Genomic DNA, 23,812 nt, shown 5'->3' with positions numbered 1-23,812 from the left:
ACAGCCTCCAGGGGTGTTTTAATTAAAGGGAGTAGAGTGGGAGAGGGATAAGAAAAGCAGAAACTCCACCTGCAATTTATTGCATATGCATTGTCTTCCCCTTGGGACACACCAAGAATTCAAATGTTGCTCTGCTATAGCCTCTGAAACCCCATTTACAACGCCTACACCTAAGGTCCCAAACCCCAAGGCTGGCAAGGTCTGAACTAGAAGAACAAGTTTTGTGCAAAGATACATGACACAATGATGTATGTCTTCCCTAAAACTCTCCTTTTCCTGCTACCCATCCAGCTGCAAAGATAATGCATTCGACATCCACGAGGAAGAAAACCAACAAAACAAATTTGACCCATCTTTGTGAAAAAAGACAGTGAATTTTTAAGTTAATGAAGCTGACAAGAGAAAAGGGTGCAGAGCTGGTTGGAGCTCAGCAAAATTCTCCCAACAGCGCCCATCTACCCTGAACTCACAGTCATGTCCCAGCCACCCTCTTTTGTTCATGAGCCCAGATCTGCATGTGGCTTGTTCATATCTTCCTGGCAAGGGGATTCAAAACAGGCAGCCACCTACGTGCACAAACCCAGATCTTTCCAGTGTAAAATTACAGCCTGAGTGATGGCTCTGTGCAACAAGAGCAAGGGTAGCAGAAACTGTCAGCAGCTTAGAGGATTTCACGGGTGAAAATAAGCATGGGAATAGTGCTGTTCAAGGGGGGGAGGAACAGATGCTAAAACACCGTGCAAAAAACACCCATCTGCTGACCAGTCAGCTCTGAGCTGGGCTGCACTTTAATTACCTCCAGCCTTCAGTCCATCAATAGCACTTATTGGAAGGAAGATGAAAGTAGTAAAGCATCACACAGGATGAATGGGTTTACCAAGAGTAGCCAGAATCCCACAAGGGTCTCTGCTCTACATGGCAAGGTTGAGGTGGGGGGACAGATTTTCAAACTACAGAGTAAGGGCAAATATTACAGACACAGCAAAACAGAGCAAATCTCAGCTGCTTGAGACCACAAAGCTGTGTAAACTTCCTTTTAAGGTCAGGGTTTTGTTATATTAGAAAGCACAAAGAAAGTTGAGCTACTTGCAGATAAAAGTGAACAGTTCAAATTTGACACGTGCACATTCATATGACATTTGCAGTTTAACTTTGTAGGATCTGACCTGAGAGAAAACCCTAACATCCCTGAAATTAGTGGCAAGGTTTAAACTGTCTTTAGCAAGGATGCCGTTGAACCTTCACATAGCATCAAGACAATAAACTTTGCTTTTGTTAAGAGATTTTTAGTCCCTCTATGGCTTTTCTTTAGTCTATTGAATCTTGCAAGACACAGGCAGGAAATTCCCACCACCACCACTGTGGCACTGCTGTTCCTTCCCTGCTCTTGTGCTCATTTCTGGATTCATGGAAGCATCAGGAAAGCAAAATTACTGACATTTGAGAGGGAGAGCAATGTGAGGATCCACCTCCAGCTCCACTGTGCTCAGCCCCTCCTAATCTTCACCCACAAAACCAGTATGACACAGGTAACAAGTGGCCATGCATTCAAACAGCTCCCAGGGCAGTCCCTCCGGGCTCTGTATGGACAAGGTCTCTCCACTGGTACTTACAGTAGACAGTGAGCAGCACACTGGCATTGCTCATCCCCACCACGTTCTCAGCAATGCAGGTAAGCAGGAATCCATTGTCCTCGCTGGTGACGTTCACCAAGGTCAAGTTGATGGCATGAACATTGGTCCAGTTGAGGTTGGTCTAAAAATCCCAGAGAGAAATACAGACAGAAATCAGTATCTGGTGGCTCCTTTCCTCCCCTCTACCACCCCAGAAAAGGAGGATCACAGTTTCCGTGTAAGGAGGTCTTCAAAATCCAAAGACAGCTGGGATCTGGGTGAAGGGAGGTATTTCCTCACCTGATCAAACACAGCACATCTTGTAAGAGGAAATACTGGGAAGGGGAGAGCCATGGCATTGTAGCACTGATAAGCACGGCCAGCCTCTAGAAAATCTTACTTAGCTATTGCAAACAGCTCGTTTCACTGGAGTTCCAACAGAGGACACAAGAGTTAATTCAATCAGGGAGCACTGAACTCTGAAGCTCCTTCATCTTCACTTTTTGGCCATACAGAAGAAAGGTTTTGCTCCCTTCTGGGAGTTCCCAGCTTCTCATGTGGATAGAGCACAGCTTCAGCTTTCCTTTAGATACAGCAATTTCTCTTTTCTCATACCATCTACCTGACCCTCTGCTCTGCATGCATGGACCTGGGAAACCCTGGGGGGTGCTTTGCTCTTGCACACTGGGCACAGGCAGCACTGGGGTGTTGCAGCCCCTACCTGGTGGGTGTTGATGGAGTGGAGTTCAGCCACTGTCCAGTCCACGTCCGGCAGCGGCGATCCTGAGCCATTGCAGGTGATGACCGCGTTCTCCCCCTCCCGCACCGTCAGGTTCACGTGGCTCACACTGATCTCAGGAAGGTCTAGAGGAGCCAAAGAAAACTGCTCAGGCCTGGGGCAGAATTTTCTACAGCCAGCCACAGGAAGTGTGTGGATCCATATCCCACCAAGCTGTTTTCCAAATCAGCCTCCAGCACCCTGAGATGAGTAGCATGAGGCAACAGAATGGCCTTGCCCGACCAAGATAAGGAGAGGTGTTGGAGACAGGGGAAAAAGTAGACACTGGAGATGTGCTGGCTGAGCAGACCCTCTCATCAGCTTTGAATCCAAAAGTTGCTGTCCAGTTCTGGCCACAGTTCCTCTCACACAATTCCCATACCCATCTCTCCACTCCCCCAGAAGCTGCTCACGAGGGCAGTCACCTGGGATGAGAAAACTGTGTGTACTGGGAAAGGATCCAAGGCATCCCCACGTCCAGGGACAAGGCACAGAGCACTCAGCATTCCAGGTGAAGAAAGTGTCCCTCTAATTTATAACAATCAAGAAAACATGACCAAGGATGTGTCCTCATATTAACTGCAGCTCTCCTAATAGAAGGTGCCCTTGTTCTTCCTCGGTGGTAGCAGCGGGATTCACTGATTTATGGTGGCTCTGATTTACACCAGTTCCTTGCTTGCTGCCACAGGCACCAAATATCCTTGTGACGTGAAACAAGACAGTGCTGGTTGCAAGAAGGCCAAAGAGTCTTCTTGAATAGGGGAGGTTTTCAGAGACAAATTGAGTAAGCAGGGCAGGAGGAACTGACCAGTGGTCCCATCCCACCTCAGGACAGCAGCATCCATCATGCCAAGGCAAAGTCATGGATGGGGACACACATATCCCTTCATGGCCATCAGAGAGTGACACCAGGAAGGAAGGAGCATTGTACCAATTAGGGTGATGCCAGAAGAAAGCAAGCAGCAGTCAAAACTTGCCAAAGCTGCGTAGGTGGCAGAAATAGTGGAGAGGGAAATGGGAAGGACATGTATGGTCTTCGCCAGGCTGAGCTGGTATCAAACATGGCCACACCAAGCCATGCCTGCCCTCAGCACCAAAGGACAAGGATAAATCAACATCCCTGGAGTCTTAATGCATGAACAGAAAGACTCCTCTGGAGGAAAGCAGACCACTGTGGCTTCCCTGCCCTTCCAGGAGTTTGCATGGTCAAGGGAGTTGTTTACCAGCACATTTTTGCTCCCAAATCAGCACCCTGCTGTCCCCTGCAGTCTAATGCCACCACTGATGGAGCCATCTCTCCTCCTGTCCCTGATCCCTAAGGATTTTTTTGTTGTTGTCTAATCCTTGCAGCTTATTCATCCCATGTGGGGCGGAAATTACAGCACTCCCAAATCTTTTTAGTTCATCCACACAAAGGCACACTTTGGCCAGTTTCCAGAGCTTAAAGGGACAGGGTGAACTTGGAAAAAAAAACAAAACTAACCAACAAGCAATAAAAAAAACAAGTCAGGCAAATCCAAACGTGCATGCTGTTTGCATGCAGTCTACTACTGCTACAAGCAACAAGCCCAAATCCCTAGTACAGAGGATGATTATATAAAAAAAAAAAAAAAAATCTGGTTTTCCTCCTTTTTTCAGCCTGTGAGTTTGACAGCTGCTTGTGTACAGACAGTTTAATTGCTCTGTGGAAGGTACATCTCTTTTTCCTTACTTTGCAACGGATGCTTTCCAGTAATAGCAATAGCAGAGCAAAACCTGACACCAAACAGGCAGCTGATGTGTGAACAAGGTGAAGGAGAAAGGGATAACTATTGAACATGCCTCGTGTTGCTCCTGGGGCCGCTGGACTCTTTTAAACATCAGCAGGAAATAGAAAGAGATATAAAGTCACTTCTGGCTCTTCCCTACAAATATGGGATTTCATTGAAAAATAAAAGTAAATGAATAGAGACATGTATTTCCTAAGAGTAATTACAGAAGATTCTATGTCAGTGTCTTTTAACAATATGCTGCTTCTAGGATTCGTTAGGCACAGGAAGATCTACATGAAACAGCTCTTTTCAAGACATCACACAGCCTCACTACAGACACTTTGTCAGGCAGCAGCATTGCAGTGAAGAAAATGCCCCAAATCACCCAATATCTTTCATATGCACATTAATAGCAGCCTCACATTTACCCAGATATTCTATTTTTAATCTACAAACTATCCCAACCAGCTTCAACCTTCTTGTTCTCAAGCACTTTGTGTGCTCCTGCTGCATCAGGTTCCTGAACCTGAGGTGCTGGATTGGACAGGGATCCCTCCTGGCCTCCCTCGTGTCCTGCCCAGGGATCCTTACCACACTGGGTGATGTTCATCTCCTTCAAAGTGATGATGGCTGCATCCATGGTCATGCAGTAGAGATCCTGGTACTGCAGGTTTGCCTCGCTCTTCTCCTGCCAGAGCTGGATCCAGCGGATGTCACAGCTGCAGTTAAAAAGGTTCCTCTCTAATCTCCTGCGGGCAGAGAGAGGTGAGAGAGGATGGTGGGATGGGGAAGGATGAGCAGGGCTGTCACCTGGCTCTGGGATCCCCAAAGAGGACAGCCACCATGCATGTGTAAGAGCTAAAGTAGAATCTTCTCCACGTTATCTGCCTGGGGTTTTCTGGCACTTATTATTCCTGTCTGCCACAGTCACACATCCCTGCATTCACGCAGTCTCCTTCATGAGTGCACACGAGGTTTTACATCTCCCAGGGCAGCACAAAGACACATTCACTGTCTCTCACCACAAGATCTGCACTACTGTGGCTTGGTCCCACTGTCACCCAGACACCCAGAAGAGTCACCCCTCAGCAAAGGAGCAGACAGCTCTCTACTGCCCTAAAATACCAATTTACACCTTCAAATCCCACTTCAGTGGTGGTCCTAGACTCTGCTGGGCAAAGCACAACCCAAGCCCCCCCCAAGCACTCAGAGAAGCTGGCAGCTCTTCTCCCAAGTTCCTTGTACAAACACAGGCTCCTGGTGACCCAGAACACAAGCTAATGTGCAGGGGAACATGCATTTTAATCAAATCAATCAGCACTGTGCTGAGACCCTGCTGACCTGGCCAGGAGAAATGGAGAAAAGCACTGCCTTTAATGTACTTCATTTAAACCACACTTACACATAGTTTATATACCAAGAATGTTTATTATAATTGATTTTCCAACCTATTAACCATTTCATTTACATTTTTAAAGCTCTGCAGGTGTCTATGGACATGCAAGAAGGCCAAGTCCCAGCAGGGAGAATAGCCCAGTGCTCAGCCAGGACTGAGCTACCAAAGCTGGTTGCAATAATTTGAGCAAAACTAGGAGTTATAGCCTGAACAAACAAAGTATCTCCCCACACAACCGTAAAGCAAAGAAAGCTGGGATCAGCAGAGCCAGCAGTGCCAAAGATGAGCTCAGTCACCCCAAAGCAGAAGGGCATCTCCAAAGGTCAAACCATTGTTTCACGTGATATCTAGATCCCCCATCATACAGGGGAAAGCTTTTTTCCTGCTGTGTTCCACGTGTTACTGCAAAATTCATGCTTGCTTTTACAAAATTAATTTCACTGACTAACAGGATTTGGAAACAAACATCTGCAGCTGCTGTTTTGTCAATACAATGCTGCAAGAGGAGGAACTGAAGGGGTCTTCCGGTAGCACCCAGGGTTGCTAAACCTGAACCCTAATGATGCCACTTTGCATTTTCAAATACATCAAGATGTCATCTGATCTTTTTTTTTCAGAGCGAACACTGAGTTAAGCTTCACTCTGTGGCTTTTCATTAGTTCATTTCTTTCCCACCAAAAGCACATAAACCTCTGTGACACAGGTACAAGGCTCAGACAAGCAACTCAAAGGCCAAAGCACTAAATTTAACAGACCAGAGCAGATTAGCGCAGTGATTTGAGTGATGAGACATTCCCTGCGTGCTCTGACAGGTACTGCCAGCGCTTTGCACAGGCTTTACATCCTCCTCTACACAAGCATGAATCTGCCCCTCAGGAGCCCCCCAGAATCATGGTACCAACAGGATATGGGGTGGCAAGTGGGTAAGGGCAGGTCAGATAACTGGGGATGTACCCTGCGACCTGGCAGGGAGCTGGGGGAGCTCAGGTGCAGTGGGGGAGAAATTCTGCACTGCTGCAAATATCCTCACAAAATGAGGCTGCTGGGAGAGCTGCTGTCCTAGCACTTAAGGGCAGCTCTGTAAGTAATAGACAGCAGCTTTCCTGGCCCATTGTTAATTCATGAAGGGCCATGAATAATACAGGAGCCACGGGCTTCAGGGCAGAACTTCCCCACAACCTGCCCCAACACCAGTAGTGTAACTCGCTCTAATCGAGACCCCCAGAGGGGCTTTTGCACAAATTAACTCCCATCACATCACAGGGGCTGGATGTGCTGAGTGCCACGGGCAGCTGGCACAGCTCTGCAGGTAGAAGGGGCACATGTGTGCACGCATTGTCCCTCACATGCATTGCTAAAGCATTGCTAACATGCAGAAAATACCCTTTTCTCCTTGCCTGGTGCCTGCCTTGCCATGCCAGCCAGCTCCCCAGAGAGGTGCATAGGGAATTCCACACTAACATTGTCCTGAACTCATCCAAAAACCTGGACTTGCAACTGTCTCCTCAGACTCCTTTCCTTTCATGGTCCATTGCAGCTGCTTCCAGCCTTTCCCTCTCACTTTTCTGTAACACCTCCACTACCTACAACCCTCTGCTTGTGGACATAAATGCACCTTCTCTTCCTGGAAGGAGAAGCATCTTGGGGACCACAAGGTGCCCTTTGGACGAAACACAAGTGTTGGACCAGAGGACACTGCCATGAGCTGCAGACCACAGGTGCAGCAGCACCCCAGTGAGAATTAAGGCAAGAGGCTCTTTGTGGGACACATCCAGCACAACTTAATCCTGGAACAAGGAAACAAACCCAAAGGGCATTTTTTGCATGCAGGCTGCAATTGTTGCCAAATTGTGCTTGGCTGCAGGCACGCAGGAGCTGTGCACACCCCCACACTTTCTTCAGCCCTCCTTAAAAATGAAAATGCCTGTGAGAAATAGCAAATGTCACAGCTGCAAGGGAGCTGGGCTCTCTGCACAAGCAGAGCTGCTCTGTGACTCAAGGTGTTCATCCTAAAAGGGACTGAAGCTGCACCTGAGACAGAGCCATCCACCAGCACCATAAGCAGAGAGTGGTAAGTAGGGTGTACTCAGGTGCCTTCCCTAAACAGGCACACTATGTTTGTGAAAGAGGAAAATTGTGGCAATCATGCCATGACCTGCCATTTGATGGGACAATGACCCATCAAAACTGAAACCCTAGAGCCAAGCAGGCATCAAGTCAACTCTTCAACAAAACTGATGCTGCTGGTGCTTGGTTGAGCCCAACTTTGCTCCCTGCAGAGAGCTGTACCCACTATCTCCCAAAACTGCCTGGACAGCTTTCACCAGGGTGGACCAGTGTGGGAGACAGATGCCATCAATACTCCAGTGTGCTCTGGAACAGACAGGGACTTCATACACACAAGCAGTTTTTTTCCAGACTAGGCAGCTAAATGAGACACATGCCCTGTCCCATGCCTCCCCAGTCATCAGCTAAAGCAAAGCTGTCTGCACCTAAAACCTCTCAGAGGGCAGCAGAGATCCTTGCCACACTTCTCCTGTCTGTTTCAATTCACATAAAATTCCTGCCAAGGATTCATACTCTTACAATTAAAATGCTCTTCCTACCTTGGGACTGAGGCCATTTCCCTAAGCTTGAGAAGCAAAGAGCTCGCAGCAGAGAGAAAACAAAATCTAATTTTTTTATTCCTATTAATTTCCCAGAATCAGTGTTTCTCTTGGTGGTCCAACCAAAACTGTTGCTTCTGAACCCCTGCCAGAAGGGGCTGGGATAGGAAGGGAAGGACTGGGACAGGGAGTGGTGTCTGACAGCTGGCTCAGCTAATGCAGAGAACAGGCAAGTACCCACTGTCTGGCCACAGCTCTATTACTGGGACTGCAGGTGTTGATAAGTTTCAAAGCTGGAGGCACAGACCATGTTAAGTTGGATTCATAACATTAACAGAAAGGCTGCTGTGCCCCATCCCCACCAAAGCCTCTTGCTGTAGCATTGCAGAAATGTACTGCAGGGCAACTTGGCAGGGACTGCTGGTATTAGAAATGCTGATGGGTTGGGCAGAGCAGCAAGATATTCAGGACTACAAGGTTTTATACAACCAAGGACGTAATTGGATCCAGAGTCTTAGGTCTTTCCGGGAAGGAATTTCTTGAAATGTCAGCTCTAAGCTCTCTGAGGATATGACAAAGGAAGCCAAGGACATGACAGAGGAAACCAGCTGTGACTTCTGGATAAGAAAGGCTCTAAGTCCAACATTTATGAACTGTTGCATGTGTCAGATGCTTCCCTGCACACACTCAGCTTCAGACTTAGGAGAGTTGTGCACTCATTAGCCTGAGCCCTGCTGGTCAAGGTCAGCCCATGCCATGGGAATTAGGGCTGGAGTTACTGGAAACAATTCCAAGCCTTGTTTCTGGCCAGAACGAGCAAGAGATAATATTCTCTGGAAGTGTGCCTCATTTTTGCCATCCTTTCTTCAGTGAGTCAGCAGGGAAAAATCTCAGCTCTGTTGAACAAGAAATTCTTCTTTAAAGCATTACCTCCTTCATGAGGCTGAGACACCTTGGATGCAGCCAAGCAGCAATTTCAAGCCCCAAGCTGCCATCCACCTGCCCAGCACTCTTCTGATCTTTACTCCTCATTGTTCACTGTGAGTGGCTTTGTCACGTCTCGTGTTCCCTGGCAATCTCCATGTCACACTCAGTTGTAGTTCCTCTCCTCCCAGCTCTCTCCTGGAGACAATCCTCCCACTGCTTCCCTCACCACATGCTCCACTGCTCCGAGCTGCCTTGTTCTAAGTCACGGTTTTGGCTTGGATGACTTTCCTTCCTCTGGATCCACGATTTCCTGATAGCACAGGGGCACTGGAATTCAGTACAAGGCATCTCTGGTGAGCCTCTGCACCCACTTGTTCCACCAACCCTCCACACAGACGTAACCCTCTGGAGAAGAGACTCTGGTCAGCTTCTCTGTGTCCCTGGAGTCTCCTGCTCTCTCCACTGCTGTGCACAAAGGCTGCTGCTCACTCAGCCTGCCTTCCTCAGGCTGGTGTCTCTGCATCGGCCTCTGCTGCTCACCACCTTCTCCCTTTCCAGAGAATTTTGGGCTCAATTTCAAGTCCTTGGCTGATGTCAATCTGCAACTCCCTTTCTAGCTTTCACCAGTGTTTCACACTCACTTTATGTGGGCCATGTATTCCATCTCCTTTTCCCAGGTTCTGTAAGCCTCCTTGGAGCTCAATGTGCCAAAAAACTGTCTCTTACTCACCCATCCTCTGCATTTCTAAAAAAAAAAAAAAAACAGTATTTCCGACTTTTGTGGATCCACTAGTAATTTCTCCCCAACTCTGGAGATCCGCTCTTCCTCACCAACAGGTCCCATCCTTCTAGCAGTCAGGACCACAACCCCCTCACAGTAGGTAACATGTGTTTACCTTAATTCCCAACATCTTTATGTGAATGATTATTCAGAGCCCATAGCTCAGGCTACATCTCTGTGCTGCCTTCTTTACGACAATTCCAAAATTCAGCATGGCCCCAGGAAGGATGCTGCAGGCACATCCCCCTGCCCCTTAAAAACTGACATCCCAATGGATATCAGATAAAATATCCCTTTCCTCTTGTGTTTGGGGATCAGCATCACCACGTTATTCTGGTAATCTCCATCCTAGCTGTGCCTATGTGGATAAAGGCTCCTTAGTTACTCAGGGGGGAACATTTGTCAGGAAGCACCTAAAGCAATTCTTTAGGAAAAATGAACTTGACCAGGCTCTTAGTCCAGCCCAGTCAGCAGCGAGGCAGTCCCTGTGGGCAGGCACTTTTGTAGGTCTAAATTGCTCACTGGAGCTGGTGCCAGAAGTTGGTTTGCCAAGACCCCTTTCACAGCCTGGAGCAGGAGAGGTTCAGCTGAGGCTCCTGCCCCACACAGTGCCAAACCTCCCTGTGGGACACCATGGACAACACACACCACATCAGTTCTGCTTTCCCACCCCACCATGGCTTCCTACCAACCAGCCCTCTGATCTCCCACATTTCTTTGTGCACTACTTCTTTGGTTCATTGGGATTTGTTATCTCCAAGAAAGCTGCTCTGAGCACAGCTCCAACTGGAGCCAAGTAATTCAGCTCCTTCCTGCTGGCCAAGCTGCAGAGTGCTGGCCCCAGGTGACTCTGCTGACACCATCCAAAGCCACCCCAAGCACACCAGCTCTCTGCCAGGATCACCATATCAGGACAGCATAGACGTATTCATCAGGTGAAATACCCTTTGCTGCCCAAAAAACAGCTTCTCAATTCCCTTTGTGCTTGGTATTGGTCTTTTGAGCCTGGCTGGAGCTGGCAGACCTGGGACATGCCTGAAGAAACAAAATATGACCAAATGAAGCAAAAGCATAGAAAAATGAGCTCCTTTGGAAGTATTCCCATTAATCTGCAGGCTCACCATTACCCCAGGCCCTGCGAGTGCCTCCAGCTCAGGACTGCACTCCCATTTGCTCCTCCACTCTTGGGTCTCTCTTGGGTAACAACCATCAATCTGAGTTTTGCCAGACAGTGCAATGACAATAAGTAAAGGTCTAAGAATACAAATGACTCATGCTATTAAACTTGAAACCCGAGCCAGGCTTGAAAAATATTTAGAGCTGTAATCAGCAAGGAGACAAATTCTGAATTCAGCATTTTAACTCTGCAAGCCAAATTTCCCCATTAGAAGGGCGTTTCTCCATTTTCTAATATCACTATTAGTATTTTTCATTTAACAATTTGACAGAAATAAAATACACTGCAGTAACACCAGTGATAACACACTTACTCCCACTAGAAAGACTGTCTTTATTCTTTCATAAGTCACTTCTAGCTTACAGCTCTATTGATCATCGGTGAGGATGAATGGAGCTTCCCAGGATCCTCTGGGACAAATCCTACATATATATTTTTTTATACCCACCAAACAACTATTCCTAAAATTCAACAAAACAGGTCATCAGGGCAACGCTCCATTGATTTCGTGTCCACTTATTCTTCAAGCATGATGCTGAATGCTCTATCAATAATTCAGCAGGCTGAAGGCCACCAATGCCCCAGGAGACAGAACTATCTCATCACCTCCCATATTAGAGCTGGGAGGTGTCTCCATTGCTAGAGAGAAAGGGAATCATGGGTCTAAAAATCAGGGTTTTCTTGTAAAGCATGTGCAACAACTAAAGAAAAGCAGTTAGCTCTACCCTGCGACAGATGAGAGCAAGTGTTTGAAGAGATTCACTCAAAATCTGGCCTAGTAAGTATTTCTAATCTGCTCCCAGAGTTAGTCAACCATTTACTACTCCAAGCATGACTTGTTCATCATCCCGACATTAATTAGCCAGCTGCTGTGAAGTTAAAAGAGAAGCAGTTCTGCTCTGGTGCTCCCATACCCAGGAAAGCCTTCCAAGGATGTTGCTGCCCACTGGAGTTTTAGGTAATTATTCGTTGGCTCCAAAATAACTCTATTTGGAAATCGTTCCTCCTCTCAACCTCCTGTCTTTTCCCAGGAGATATCCCCAGGGTGGGACTTACAGTTCAAAGAGTCGCAGTGTCTGGAAGAGCTGCCATGACAGAGTGGTGAGCCGGTTCCCAGAGAGGTCTCTGAAAATTAAGGGGAGAAAAAAAAAAAAGTAGTCACTGTAAATAATTCTTCCTGCACATGGCCCTACCACCTCCACAGAGCTCATCATCCTCCTCGACGGGGAGGCTGTCAAGCAGTTTAGAACCTAAGTTCAGATTTCATAATGAGAGATTTTAATGAGGACAAACCCAAATGAAAGTTTCTCTCTTTTTTTTTTTTTTTTTTTTTTTTTTTTTTTTTTTTTTTTTGTTAAGGGGAAAAGTGATTTATAACCTGCTGCAATGTTAAGGAAAAAAAAAAATCCAATGTCTGATTCTTGCCCATGAATCTGGAGCTCAACCAACCATAAGCAAAAAGAGCAAGTCTAATTTCAGAACTTGAACAAAAAATTAAGTACAAACCTCACGTTAAAAATAGTAACAGCCAGGTTCAAATGACAGCACGATGATTACCCAAGGTGTTATCATATGATCTGCAGTAGCTGTGCATTCCAGGTGTCCCGGAATGGCTGTGTGCTGCTTGCACCCAGGGGTACCACTGCTACAGCAGCCAACAGCTCCCCATCCCTCTCTCCATCTGCCTGAACTTGCAAAAACATAAATCTCATCTACCTGGGAGAGCTTTGCAACCCAGCAGACATCTTCTCTTTAGCTGAAAGCCAGAGAGGATGAAAGAATGTAAAAGGAACTGAATTAATCGAAACAAGAGGAAGAAATGTGTCTGGAGCAGGGTGAGCAGAAGGAGAACAGTCCCTGGTTTCTAACAGCACAAAAAGATGGTAATGAAACATGTTCTGTCCTGGCCAGCCTTCCCAGGGACACCTGGCCAGCCTGAGAGCCACCAACCAAGTGAGCAGCCCATGGGGGAATGAGCAGAGGAACGGGTGATCACAAGTTCTGGGAGAACCCCAAATGCCCCATCTCTGCTGGCCTCCAGAACACACAGAAGGTGCTGCCTCACATCTGTCACCAAATCCATCCCTGCTGTGAGCCACAGGTAGGCAGGGCAGCCCCTCTGCCTCAGCCTGGCCCACGGGGAAGAGCAATGAAGAACCAGAGGCATCAATCACTTGAGGTTCATTCAGCTCTGGGCTGGCCAAATAGGAGGTATGACCCAAGGCAGTCCAGCTGTGCAGGGCTCAGCCCCCAAACCCTGTTTGATTTGCAAATAAGTGCTAAAACCAAGAGAGCAAACCCCTGAATGGCTCCTGCTGGCACAGGTCTGATGCACGAGAATTTGGGATGACAGATTCATCTCTTCCCTTACACCGAGTTTCAGCAAGGGAAAAGCAATTCTGGTCCTGTCCCACCTGCACAGAACTCTGCAATTAGGAGTGGGGAAGCTGCTCACACGGCAAAGCATTGTCCCAAAGGCTCTCCATGAGCCTGGCAGAAGAACAAGCCCAAACACAATGATGGCACAGTGCTGCCTTTTTAAATTTTGCCTCTGCTTCACATCAGACTATCCCGCTGTGGGGACCACAGCAAACCACAGGTACCTCATTTCACATGACTGTGATCCCACCATCCCCACATCTGTAGACAAACTGCTTCCAGCCTCTGATAAAGGTGGCAAAAATGGCAGGTAAAGCTAAGCAGGGGGGAAGAAAAATATTACAAGACTCTCTCCTTTATCTACCCCAGAGCACTGAGCACCTGGAAATTTTGCAAAGACAGATGAAAAGTGGGAGGGGAAGGAGCAACTCACTGTTACTGAAAAGTGAGACCGTAAACTCCCTCCCCCAGCCCAGGGAGAAGAAGGAAGCGTAAAGGGGATGCATGAGAGACAGCAAGATGTGGGAGAGAGGCAGAAATGCAGAGGAGGGAGTGAATCTCGCTGGAATGTCCTTTCTCAAAGGTCATGTTTTGCTACATTAGGCAGAAATGTCAAGAGAAAATTGGATTCTGAAAGAGAAGAGAAAAAACAACAGGCTTTCCACGCAAATAAGGGAATCAAAAATAGCATGATCGTGTTATTACAATTTAGGACACAGAGAGATGGAGAAAGGATACATCCTCACTAATGCAGGGGCTTTGCCATGCAGATGTGCTCCGCTTCTCATCTCCTACAGTGCCTGGAAACCAACTCCTACCAACTCCTCCCTCCCCCAGACAATAACCCTCAGCAAGTGTAAGGGACAGAGGAGAAGGCTCTTCCTTTGCACACATCTGGCAGGAGACTCTGTTCTCAAAGGGCAAAGCCAGCGTTTGATCTGACCTGACCATCAACTTCTGCAGGGCTGGTCAGGGGGACACACACCCAGGGCTCCATTTCAGATCAGCCCGGACACACACAGGGAGGAACATGTCTGTCACTGGAAACAGACACCTTGGGAACTCCAAAACATCACAAAGGTCCTTCCTCAGGCTCAGAGACAGACCTCAGCACAGAGACCGAAAGGAGCTGCACACAAACACACATTAAAAATGCACCATTTTGGTCACAAAACCTCCAAAGGTCAGAGATGCCAGCACTGGGATTCCACATACAAAAGGGTACAGCTACTGACTTGTGCTGCAGAAAATAGAGCTCCTCCAGAGAAACCTCACTGCACAGCAGTGATTTCTCCCCAGAACAGATCCATCCCACATGCTGGATGGGACAGGTTTCCTGGGGAAGGGAGCATGTGATTCTGTAATTAGAGAGGGAATCACAGTACATGCGCACAAGGAGATTAAATTATGGCTCCACAGGTGAGGCTCTGAGCTCCAGCACTTTGTAACTCCTGTTTGGTGATTGCAAGGTTCCCCACAGTCACAAACCTCAGCTGCACACACCAAATTTCCCACTGTTCTGTACAGCATAAATGGGGAGCGTTGGGGAAAATCAAGGCACTCACATCCAGAGCTAGTCCTCTCACAGCTCCAAATCAGAGCCTCTCAAGGGCCCATTCTGCCTTCCTGCAGCATTTCCAAGCCTGTTGCCACCTCCAAATCCCTATTACTGGAGTGACAAGAACCCCATCACCCTATGCTGCAGCTGGGCAGTGCCAGTTTTTCTCCTTCCTGACCCATTTGCTTCTCCCTCCTATTTGGCTGAAATGCACTACTCATTGCTCTCCAACCACGCCCAAATATTTCTCAGCCTCAATTTCCTTATCCATGCCCAAACTTCCTATGATCTTGCCCACTTTGACACCCTCCCACACCAACAGCAGCGTCCCAAGAAGAGCTGCTACTCTTCTCCCTTATTCCTGAATAACCTTTGAAAAACTTCTCCCCTCCAACTGGACCAAGAGCCATTCTGCTGACCTATGTCTGTGAGCAAAATCATGTCTTCCAAGCAAAATCTGTCCTTTGACAAGATTTCTTTCCCTCCACAAAAGGGGAATGCAAATGTTCTGCAACAGCAGCATCACCAGCATTTTCTATCTTGAGTAAAACAGCTTTTTCCCAACCTCCCTTCTACCACCTTAAACATTTGAGAAAGCTCTTATGTGAAACTAGAAAGAAATAAGAAAAAAATAGAATCAGCCAGGAGCAGACACCCAAAACAGAAAACTTCAGTCTGAGCAATTAAAATTTGGCAGAATTATAGGAAAGTGGAAGCAGTCCTGTAGCAGTGTGCCAGACAACCTTTATAACAGCCTATGCATCAGTTCCACCTGTAACAAAATACAGCACATCACACATCAAGGAAACACAGGCAGAGGGAAGCAAAATGCCTTCCCTACGTTTTTCTCAGCAATGAACAGAGCCTGTCTCTCCCAGGACAGATCTCCCATCAGCACTCCTGGAACATATTCAAAGTGCTTCTTTGCCATGGGACATTTTCTCCATCACTCACAAGATGCTCTTTTCCATGGAGACAGTCTCTAGAAGTAGCTGCCAGGGTGCTTTTTGCCTCCAAAAAGAGCTGAGTAGGGAGAAGGGGTTGGAGAGAGCTCACCTGGACCAGATCCAGGGCAGAGCCACCCAACCCACCCATGGCTCAGGCTCAACACCGCTCCACAGCCCTCCTGCTGCCGCAGCCGTGCTCCCAAGGCTCCTACTCCTGTCCCCAGCAACCCCCTCCAGCAGCACCTCACTGCACACCTCAAGGGCAAGGTTACCACTGAGTGACAGCTAAATCCCAGTTCCTGCTCCCTCCCTCCATTTCAGGGGGGGACACGCCGTGTCCCACACACTCTCCCACGGCTCCCGCAGGCACTGCCAAGACCTTGCTTTGGTGGCCAATAGGGAGGGGAGGTGACCTTTGCCATTTTGTCACAGCATGAGTGACAGATGGGGCCATGGAGTGCCTCATGGAGCTCCTGGGGTTAAAAAAGGGGTGGGTGAAGGTGGAACAAAGAGGAGTCCAGATCCATGCGGACCAGAATGAGTGGACTTTAATGCAAGAGGAGACAGTATTTTTTTCTTTTCCCTTAATTACCCAGCAGCCAAAAGTGTTTCCACTATTAAAGCCATTTTTATTCAGCTAAATTAAGCCAATTGCCTCATTAATGACACCAACAAGCAGGAGCCCCTGTAATTAAACTGTAAGTTATTTTATGCAGTTCAGCTCAATGCAATGGCAGAAACGCTGCTGCTGGGGAGGGACCCTGTGCACCTGTCCCTCCTCCATGCAGCTCCATCCTCCACTTGCCCTTGTTTCCAAGCTGACACATTTATTTCTGCATGGGAGAAGTTTTTCACACATTTTAATAACATGGTGCCACTATGAAAATCCTGACTGGGAGGGATTAACTTGCCAGAGCAGCTGGGGCTGAGGGAGCACGAGTGAGTGCCTCGCAGCAGCGAGAGGAGAGATGCACACCCTCAGCTGTGGTCCCCAGTGCTGGATATGCTGGTGGCTCTGCATGTGACTCCCTTGCTATTTGGGCACAACAGGTGCTTCCCATCATCTCACAGCTCACTGCAGCCTTAGCTGGGTGCTGGTGGCCGCAGGAGAGGAGAATGTTGCAGCCTCACATGCTGCTGTAGGGGCAGCTCCGTTCAGGCTTGCTTATCCCTGCCAGATGACTCCAATGACCTCTAAAAGCACTGTAACAACTCCTCATCACCCTCCCTGCCTCCCCTGTCCCCCTCCTTCCTCTTCCTGTTCAGTAAGCAGCTTTGCTCATTAAGGGAAAAAATGTACTGTCCTCCCTTAATGAATGTGCTAAAATTACCCCAACAAGTCCCAGAAGCTGTGGCAGGACAGGCCTCCCCACAAATCAGGCTCTGCAAGTATTAGACTCGATTGGAATCTCCAATAGCTCAGCCCCAAGTCCCAGCAGGACACGTTTGAGACAGCCTGGAAAAGGACTGAGCACTGCCAAGTGCGTGCAAGCCTTGCATGCCCAGAAAGCAGAGTGAGCAGAGCAGGATGTGCCATTAGACTGGTCAGCCTGAGATTTCATAGCTGCCAGGAGTTCTCCTGGATTTGCTCCCTGTGCAGGCTCAGCACCAGGACACATATACTGGTGCTGTGGAGGAGTGACACAATTAGCAGAGGTCCTCAGCCATGGTCTGGCATTACCTACAGCTCAGTTCTGCTCCTCAAGCAACACCCCAGCGACCCCCAGGGCTTTTCTGACCCCAAACACAGCAGAACCAAAAAGTCTCCAAGTCTCAATCTTCCTTTGTGTGCTTAGGCAGCAAAAGTATATCCTTTGTTCAGCCCTGTACCTTGTAAGGCATGTGTCACACAGCATGTGCCATGACTAATCATCTCATTCCCCACAAACTATTTCTTGTTCTAGGGCTACAGTCAGAACCTGCAATAATCACCCAAACTCAGAGCACCCTGCACCAGGGAGGAGAGAGGCACCATGGTGGGTGACACACAAGAAGAGACCCTGCCATTCCACGAGCACACCACTGCTCCTGGGATGTGGCATTGGAGGGAGGAACCACCAAGCCCTCCATATTTCTGTTTCAGGACACTGATTTTCAAACTCACTGAAACAGGTCTGAGGGAGGCAGAAGGGGCTGGTCTCCTACATTGCTCTTTAAAAAAAAAAAACATTAAAAAAAAAAGCTGCAGAGCAAGTGGGAAGGCATTAAGGCATCACATTTCTGTCACAGGGCTCCCATCAGCCCCACACCTCTCCTTCCAGTGTGGGAGAGTGCAGCAGCCACGTCCTGCTGCGGCCTTCAAACCAGCCCAACCTTTATTTTAAAAGCCATCTCCTACCCCATGACACTTGCACACCCTCCAAGTCATCTCTTCTGAGGCATCTCCCAGCTGCACAAAGCTTTGCTCAGAGACAAATCACGCCTCAGAGTTTATTGCTGCTCACAGTTTCAGTTCAGCACACGGTACAGATGGGAAGGCGTCACCAGATGTGGGTCACACTGTCCCCTGTGCTTCGAGGCAGAGCAGATGCAGGGATCTGGCCCTCTGCACTACACTCATCTCGCCCTTGTGTTGTGCAGTTTCCATTGCTCTTCTCCAAAGACATCTGGACTCTCAGAGGACTTGAGGAAAGGTTAAAAGCTGGGTCAGCCCTGCAGTTGGTTTCCCTTTGCCCGCCTTCCTGCAGGGCAGAGTCCAGCAGCATCCACAGAACTGGCAGTGTTCTACTCAAGGAAAAGAAAAATCAACTTGCAACAGGCAAGAGCCTTCCCCCATAGCTGCCCTCCTGCAGCCAAGAGGTCCTCAGGGCTTCACTGCCCCCACCTCATCTCCTCTGTCCCAAACTGCAGCAATTCTAGATCCATTAGACCGAAATATTACTGCACACTGGGCTTTCCTCCTGCTTTGGCATGCAGAAGTAATACAGGAGATGTGCACTGACTGAGGACAAGGGTTGCCAGCTGCCAGCTCCAGCAAGGGGCTGGGTTTATCCAACTCTGTTTGCTTCAAACTGCATTGTTCTTCAAGCTGGGAACAGAGAACAGCCAGGGGATGCCTCCTGCTCATGGGTTTCCAGTGAACCCAGAGCCAACCACCCCATGGCCCTGTGTGAGGGAAGAGCTCAGAGCTGTGGCAAGGCACAGCTTGGGGGGATGGCATGGGAAGGACAGCAATGCCCACAGGGCATTTCCCAGCATCTCTGAGTACACTGTCATTGGACTTTGATCATATTAAAGGTTTTTTCCAACCTTAATGATTCTAGGAACATCCTTGAAGCAATAGTGACAGGTGCTCTTCAGAGGAACCACCCAGCTGGGAGGTCACTCCAAAAGCCCAGGCAGACACTGGGAGAGCTGGACAAGGTCCACACAAGAGCCTCAATGTCAGCTCACTGAGCACAGATGTGCTGGGACAGGTTCTGGTCCTCCCTCTTCCTCCTGAACAAGGACTGTGATCTCAGCTGTTAGAGGGCTCTTGCATCAAATTTATATTAAAAAAAAAAATTCAAATATCTCCACCTACTTGGATGCCCAGAAATCAATGAGCCTTGCATAACCTCAAAGGGGTTAGCAAAGAGAAAACTAACAGCTGGGCCTGAGCCCCAGTTTTCCTGACTCAGGGAGGAGTGCCAGAGGCTGGGATGCACTGGGATGGTAGCAAGAGCTCTGCAGAGCCTCTGAAGGAAGGAAGGGGTATAAATACAAAACTATATATATATATATATCCAGCAACAGTGAAACAACAGGGCATAAGGCAGGCTAAGCTCTCGGCAGACTCTGCTAAATGGTTTCCAATTAATTAACTGATTACATGATAGAACAGAAGGGGATTCAAGTGAGTGCTGTTGACCTTTAAGAATAATTAATATCATCAGGATAGCAAAACTCATCCAAGAAAAATAATTAGGAAAATTCTAATATTGCCTCCAAAGCCACATTGAAAGGGGTGAGGAAGGTTCTGGTTAATTCAGAGGTACAGTTCCCACGTATTTCCTAGGAAACCCATTTCTCCCTTACACTTGCTTCCCCCCGCAGATCTCCCACACACACGTGCTTTTTCCCTACCCCAGTCAATCCTCCCCCTCCTCTCCAGATCCATTTTCCTGTCACCTCTCCTCCACCCCATCCTCCTTCTGCTCTCCATGTCTTCCCTAAAGACTCTTTGCTCCAATCCCTTGTTGTAACCTTCTCTCTCCAGCCTGGCCCCTGTCCCTGCCACAGACTCATCCCATCCCCTGCTCCTCTTTGGCCAGCCCAGAGTTCCATTCTCTGCCTTCCTGAAACTCAGGAAGAAGCCCTGGTCCCTCCACATGACATCAATCCACTTTTTATCTCCAGTCAGCACTGGCACCATCATAGGCTGGCAGAAGGCAAGCACTACATGTCATCCCAAAAAAAGCCCTTCCCTGCTTTTCCTCAGCAGTCAAATCCATCACAGAGGCTGGTCTGGGAAGCAGATGTAAGAGATGCACAGCAACAGGAGGAAGATGGGAAACTCGTGAATCCCCTTACACCTCAGGAAGCACATGGATGCTCCCACCTCACTATATCCTCCTTGTTTCTCCTTTCCCAGTTTGCTTGGCTGCAGTGTCATGCATGGGAGAGGGGTTGGAAAGCCATTTAGCCAAGCAGGAACTGTGGTGCTGAGCTTCTCAGGGAAGGTAGCCTGGACATACTGAGAGTGAGGTTACATGAGCAGCCAACATTTCTTGTGAGGGAAGTGTAAAAAAACCAACCCTGGAACGAAACCCACCTTTGCAGCAAATAAATAAATTTCCTTTGCTGCTTATTATCATTAAAACTTCTGTGGTTTGACACTTCACTAAATTATAGATAAAAGGAAAAATGGTCTTCCTGGGCTCAGAAAAGCAGGCTGCTGCCAGAACCCTGTGTTTACAGCCGCTAATGAAAAGAAAGTCTGCCATTAGCCTGCAGCACTCACCCCACCTCGGCAGGGAAGAGAGCTACCTGCACCCCCAGCACTGGGAGCAGCAGCTGGGCACCACGAGGGAGCAGAGCTGGGGACAGGCAGGGGCCAGCACAGGGAGGTGCACATGGGGGAACTGAAGGGCCCATGTCATCGGCCAGCAGAGATGGCAGCTGCCACCTCCCATGCTGTGCGGAGCCTCCCAGCCGCAGCAGGAGGTGAGGCTGACATGCTCCAGCTACGTCTCATCAGATGGCAGCAAAAACACTCAGCCTGGGAGACAGACAGCAGCGGGCAGGACCTGCCTCACCCAGGCTGCTGCCTCCCCCCTGTGTCCGTGGGGTGGGCATGGGGAGCAGGGAGACAGCAGGTGGCTGGGACACACCTGAGCATGGGCACAGGAGCACCTCTGCCCAAAAACCTGTTTGCAGCACCTGAGCACACAGCGAGGAATCGTGCTCTGAGAAGAGACCAGCTGAGCGTGGTATGTTGTGCCTTCTGACAGCCCAAGGAATGCTGGGCTGAGGGGAGCAGGGAACTGCTGGTGACTTAATCCAGGCAGAGCCCAGTGAAGCCTGCTTGGTACACTCCACTCCAAAAACAGAAACATGCCTTGCCTTTGACTGTTAACTCTGTCAAAATAAACAGGAATGTCTACACACAAAAGTTCCATTTTACCCATTCTTCTGAATACATTACATACTTAAAAAGAATTATCTTTTGCTGGTCACTGTGAGGAATATTTTCCAATGAAAAGACTAATCACCACAAAGCACTGAGTGCTTCAGAGTGCAGCAGGCATTCCTTCATTATTCTGAGACAGCAAATTACCCACAATTATCAACACGCACAACTGGATACAGCAAACATTTAGCTAAAGCCCATGGATTGCGGTTGCAGAGAGGTTGGATGGCAGATGTCCTAGAGAACTACTCATGTGAGAAACCCCCAGACAGCAGCGGGGTAGTGGTGCTGCAAAACAAATCCATTCAGGCTGCAGAGCACAGTCAGTGCCAGGAATCACTGCAGCTCAGAAAGTTAGTATTCACAGAATCTTAGGGAGGTTGGGTTGGAAGAGATCTTGGAGATCACATCATTCCAAACCCCCCACCATGTGCAGGACACCTTTCACCAGGTCAGCCTGCTCAGAGACAATCCAGTCTGGCCCTGAACATTCCAGGGATATTGCAGGTATTGCAGCTGTCAAAGAGGCAGCTGGGCAGGCTGCCTGCACAGCAGGAGAGATGGAGGAAAAAACACACTGCTGGCAGTGAAACCAACCTGGGCACCCCACAGGCAAGCTCCCACCCCGTGCCTTGAGCCAGCTTGCAGCTGCAGCCAGGAAAGCACAGGCTGGCGCTGGAAGGTGAAGGAGTTTGTTCCAAGAGAAGGGCAGAAAAGGCAGGAAGCAAACCGTAGGGAGGGCAGGGAAGCCGGGAGGCTTCAATCCAGGCAGGGAGCTGGGTCAGAGGCCAGGCGGGAGAGGAGACGAGCGCAGGAGGGACGGGAGGAGCCGCCGGCCCTGTCCGTGGTGCTGAAGCGCGGCCCCGCGGGGCGCAGGGCACCGGGCACGGCCCCAGCCCGGGCACCAGCACGGCTCCCCGGGGAGCAGCCTCGGGAATGCCCAAGCATGGCTTCAGGCATGCTGGAGGACAACAGGCATGAAACACGGCCACCCATAGCTCCCCGGGGAGACACACCTCTGGCAGCCCTCTAAACACCCCCGAGTCTCTTGCATCCCACGGAATTCGCCACTCATCCCTTCCCAAATACAAATAAGGGGAGGGGTTGGTGGGAAACTCCACCCTTTGACCAGTATTCTAATAAAATTTTATAATTCCAATAAAACTCACGACTGCCTAACTTACGACATTTAAATTCCTGCCTTGTCACACACCATCATGAATTAATGTCCCATCATTCATGCCCTGTCGTATCTTATTGCTCAAATACCATATGATTTTAATGTTTCTATTTTTCTGCCCTGGTGCTTATTGCCAGTATATCAAAAAGGGAAAGCCAGCCCTGTAACCATACTGTTAGTAAACCAGGATCATGGAAAGACAAATCCCAGGACAGATAACTTCTGTGGTCACTAAACTTCCACTCATCCTGCCATGACTGTTCATTCCTCCAGCAGCTTTCAAGCAGGTTTCCATGTCCTCAGGTATCCCCTTTCCCAGGGAGGGTTCCTCTTCCCTCTGCAGCCCCTCTCACACTGGCACAGGCAGGTAAGAAATGATTTGCAGCACAGGGTTTGGGGGAGGATGCAAGAGGGACAGTCAGAGGCTCTTTCTGGAGCCCCTCCACGCTGCAGTGATCTCAGAAGCCTCAAAACAAGATCCATTCCTTGTCATGTCCAAATCTCCAGAAATCAGCTCAGTCTCTGCTACTGGTGGTCTCAGATGTGGTGAGGTTTAACCAAGGTACAACTACGCCCCATTTTCAGGATCACATCCAAGAGAAATGTTGTGCCTCTCTTTGAGGGGAAGCTCACCACAAGACATACATCAGGTCGTTGTTGCACAGCAGAGACTTGGTCAGAGGCTGACTCCCCCAAACCCACCAACTCATCTGAAGTTCATATTTTACTCCAATTTTGTAAAAAAGAAAGAAGAAAAAAAAAGGCAAACAAAAAAAAAACCTTAACCAACCAAAAAAGTACAAAAAACACCCAAAGAACAAACCTCACATCATTGTAGGACAGCTTCATTTTAAACATTCCCAGCATTGTCTGCAGACTTTTTAAAGAGTGGATGGGAAAAAACAGGACCTTTTCAAAAACCATTTCACATGTCAGTCAAAAGACAATTGATCAAATTTCAGAAGGGGAAATAACTCTCACAATGTAACTGGAAAGATCATCTCAACATTTCAAAGGAAGGAAGGAGAGACAAACTCAGAGTAAAATCCTGAGAGCCCAGGTTCCAGAGTCATAGACCTTACATAAGAATCCTGGTGTGCAAAACTTA

General features: G+C 48.5%; 1 protein-coding gene across 3 annotated transcripts in view; it reads right to left on the bottom strand.

Annotated features, from left to right (window-relative positions):
- NTRK3 (neurotrophic receptor tyrosine kinase 3) overlaps positions 1 to 23,812 on the bottom strand; it is a 203,381-nt gene that overhangs the window by 138,721 nt on the left and 40,848 nt on the right. For all 3 annotated transcript variants that reach the window (XM_041418936.1, XM_041418937.1, XM_041418938.1), the window contains exons 4-7: positions 12,086 to 12,154; positions 4,734 to 4,891; positions 2,335 to 2,477; positions 1,614 to 1,755 (exon numbers count right to left, since the gene is read on the bottom strand). In XM_041418936.1, the coding sequence (XP_041274870.1) occupies positions 1,614 to 1,755; positions 2,335 to 2,477; positions 4,734 to 4,891; positions 12,086 to 12,154 (512 nt within the window). The remainder of the gene's footprint in view (positions 1 to 1,613; positions 1,756 to 2,334; positions 2,478 to 4,733; positions 4,892 to 12,085; positions 12,155 to 23,812) is intronic.

Source organism: Onychostruthus taczanowskii, unplaced genomic scaffold (genome assembly GCF_017590055.1).
Source record: "Onychostruthus taczanowskii isolate IOZ18803 unplaced genomic scaffold, ASM1759005v1 scaffold6, whole genome shotgun sequence".
In the NCBI taxonomy this organism is placed as follows: domain Eukaryota; kingdom Metazoa; phylum Chordata; class Aves; order Passeriformes; family Passeridae; genus Onychostruthus; species Onychostruthus taczanowskii.
Note: the sequence above shows the minus strand (reverse complement) of the source record. Positions and strands in the feature narration are given on the sequence as shown.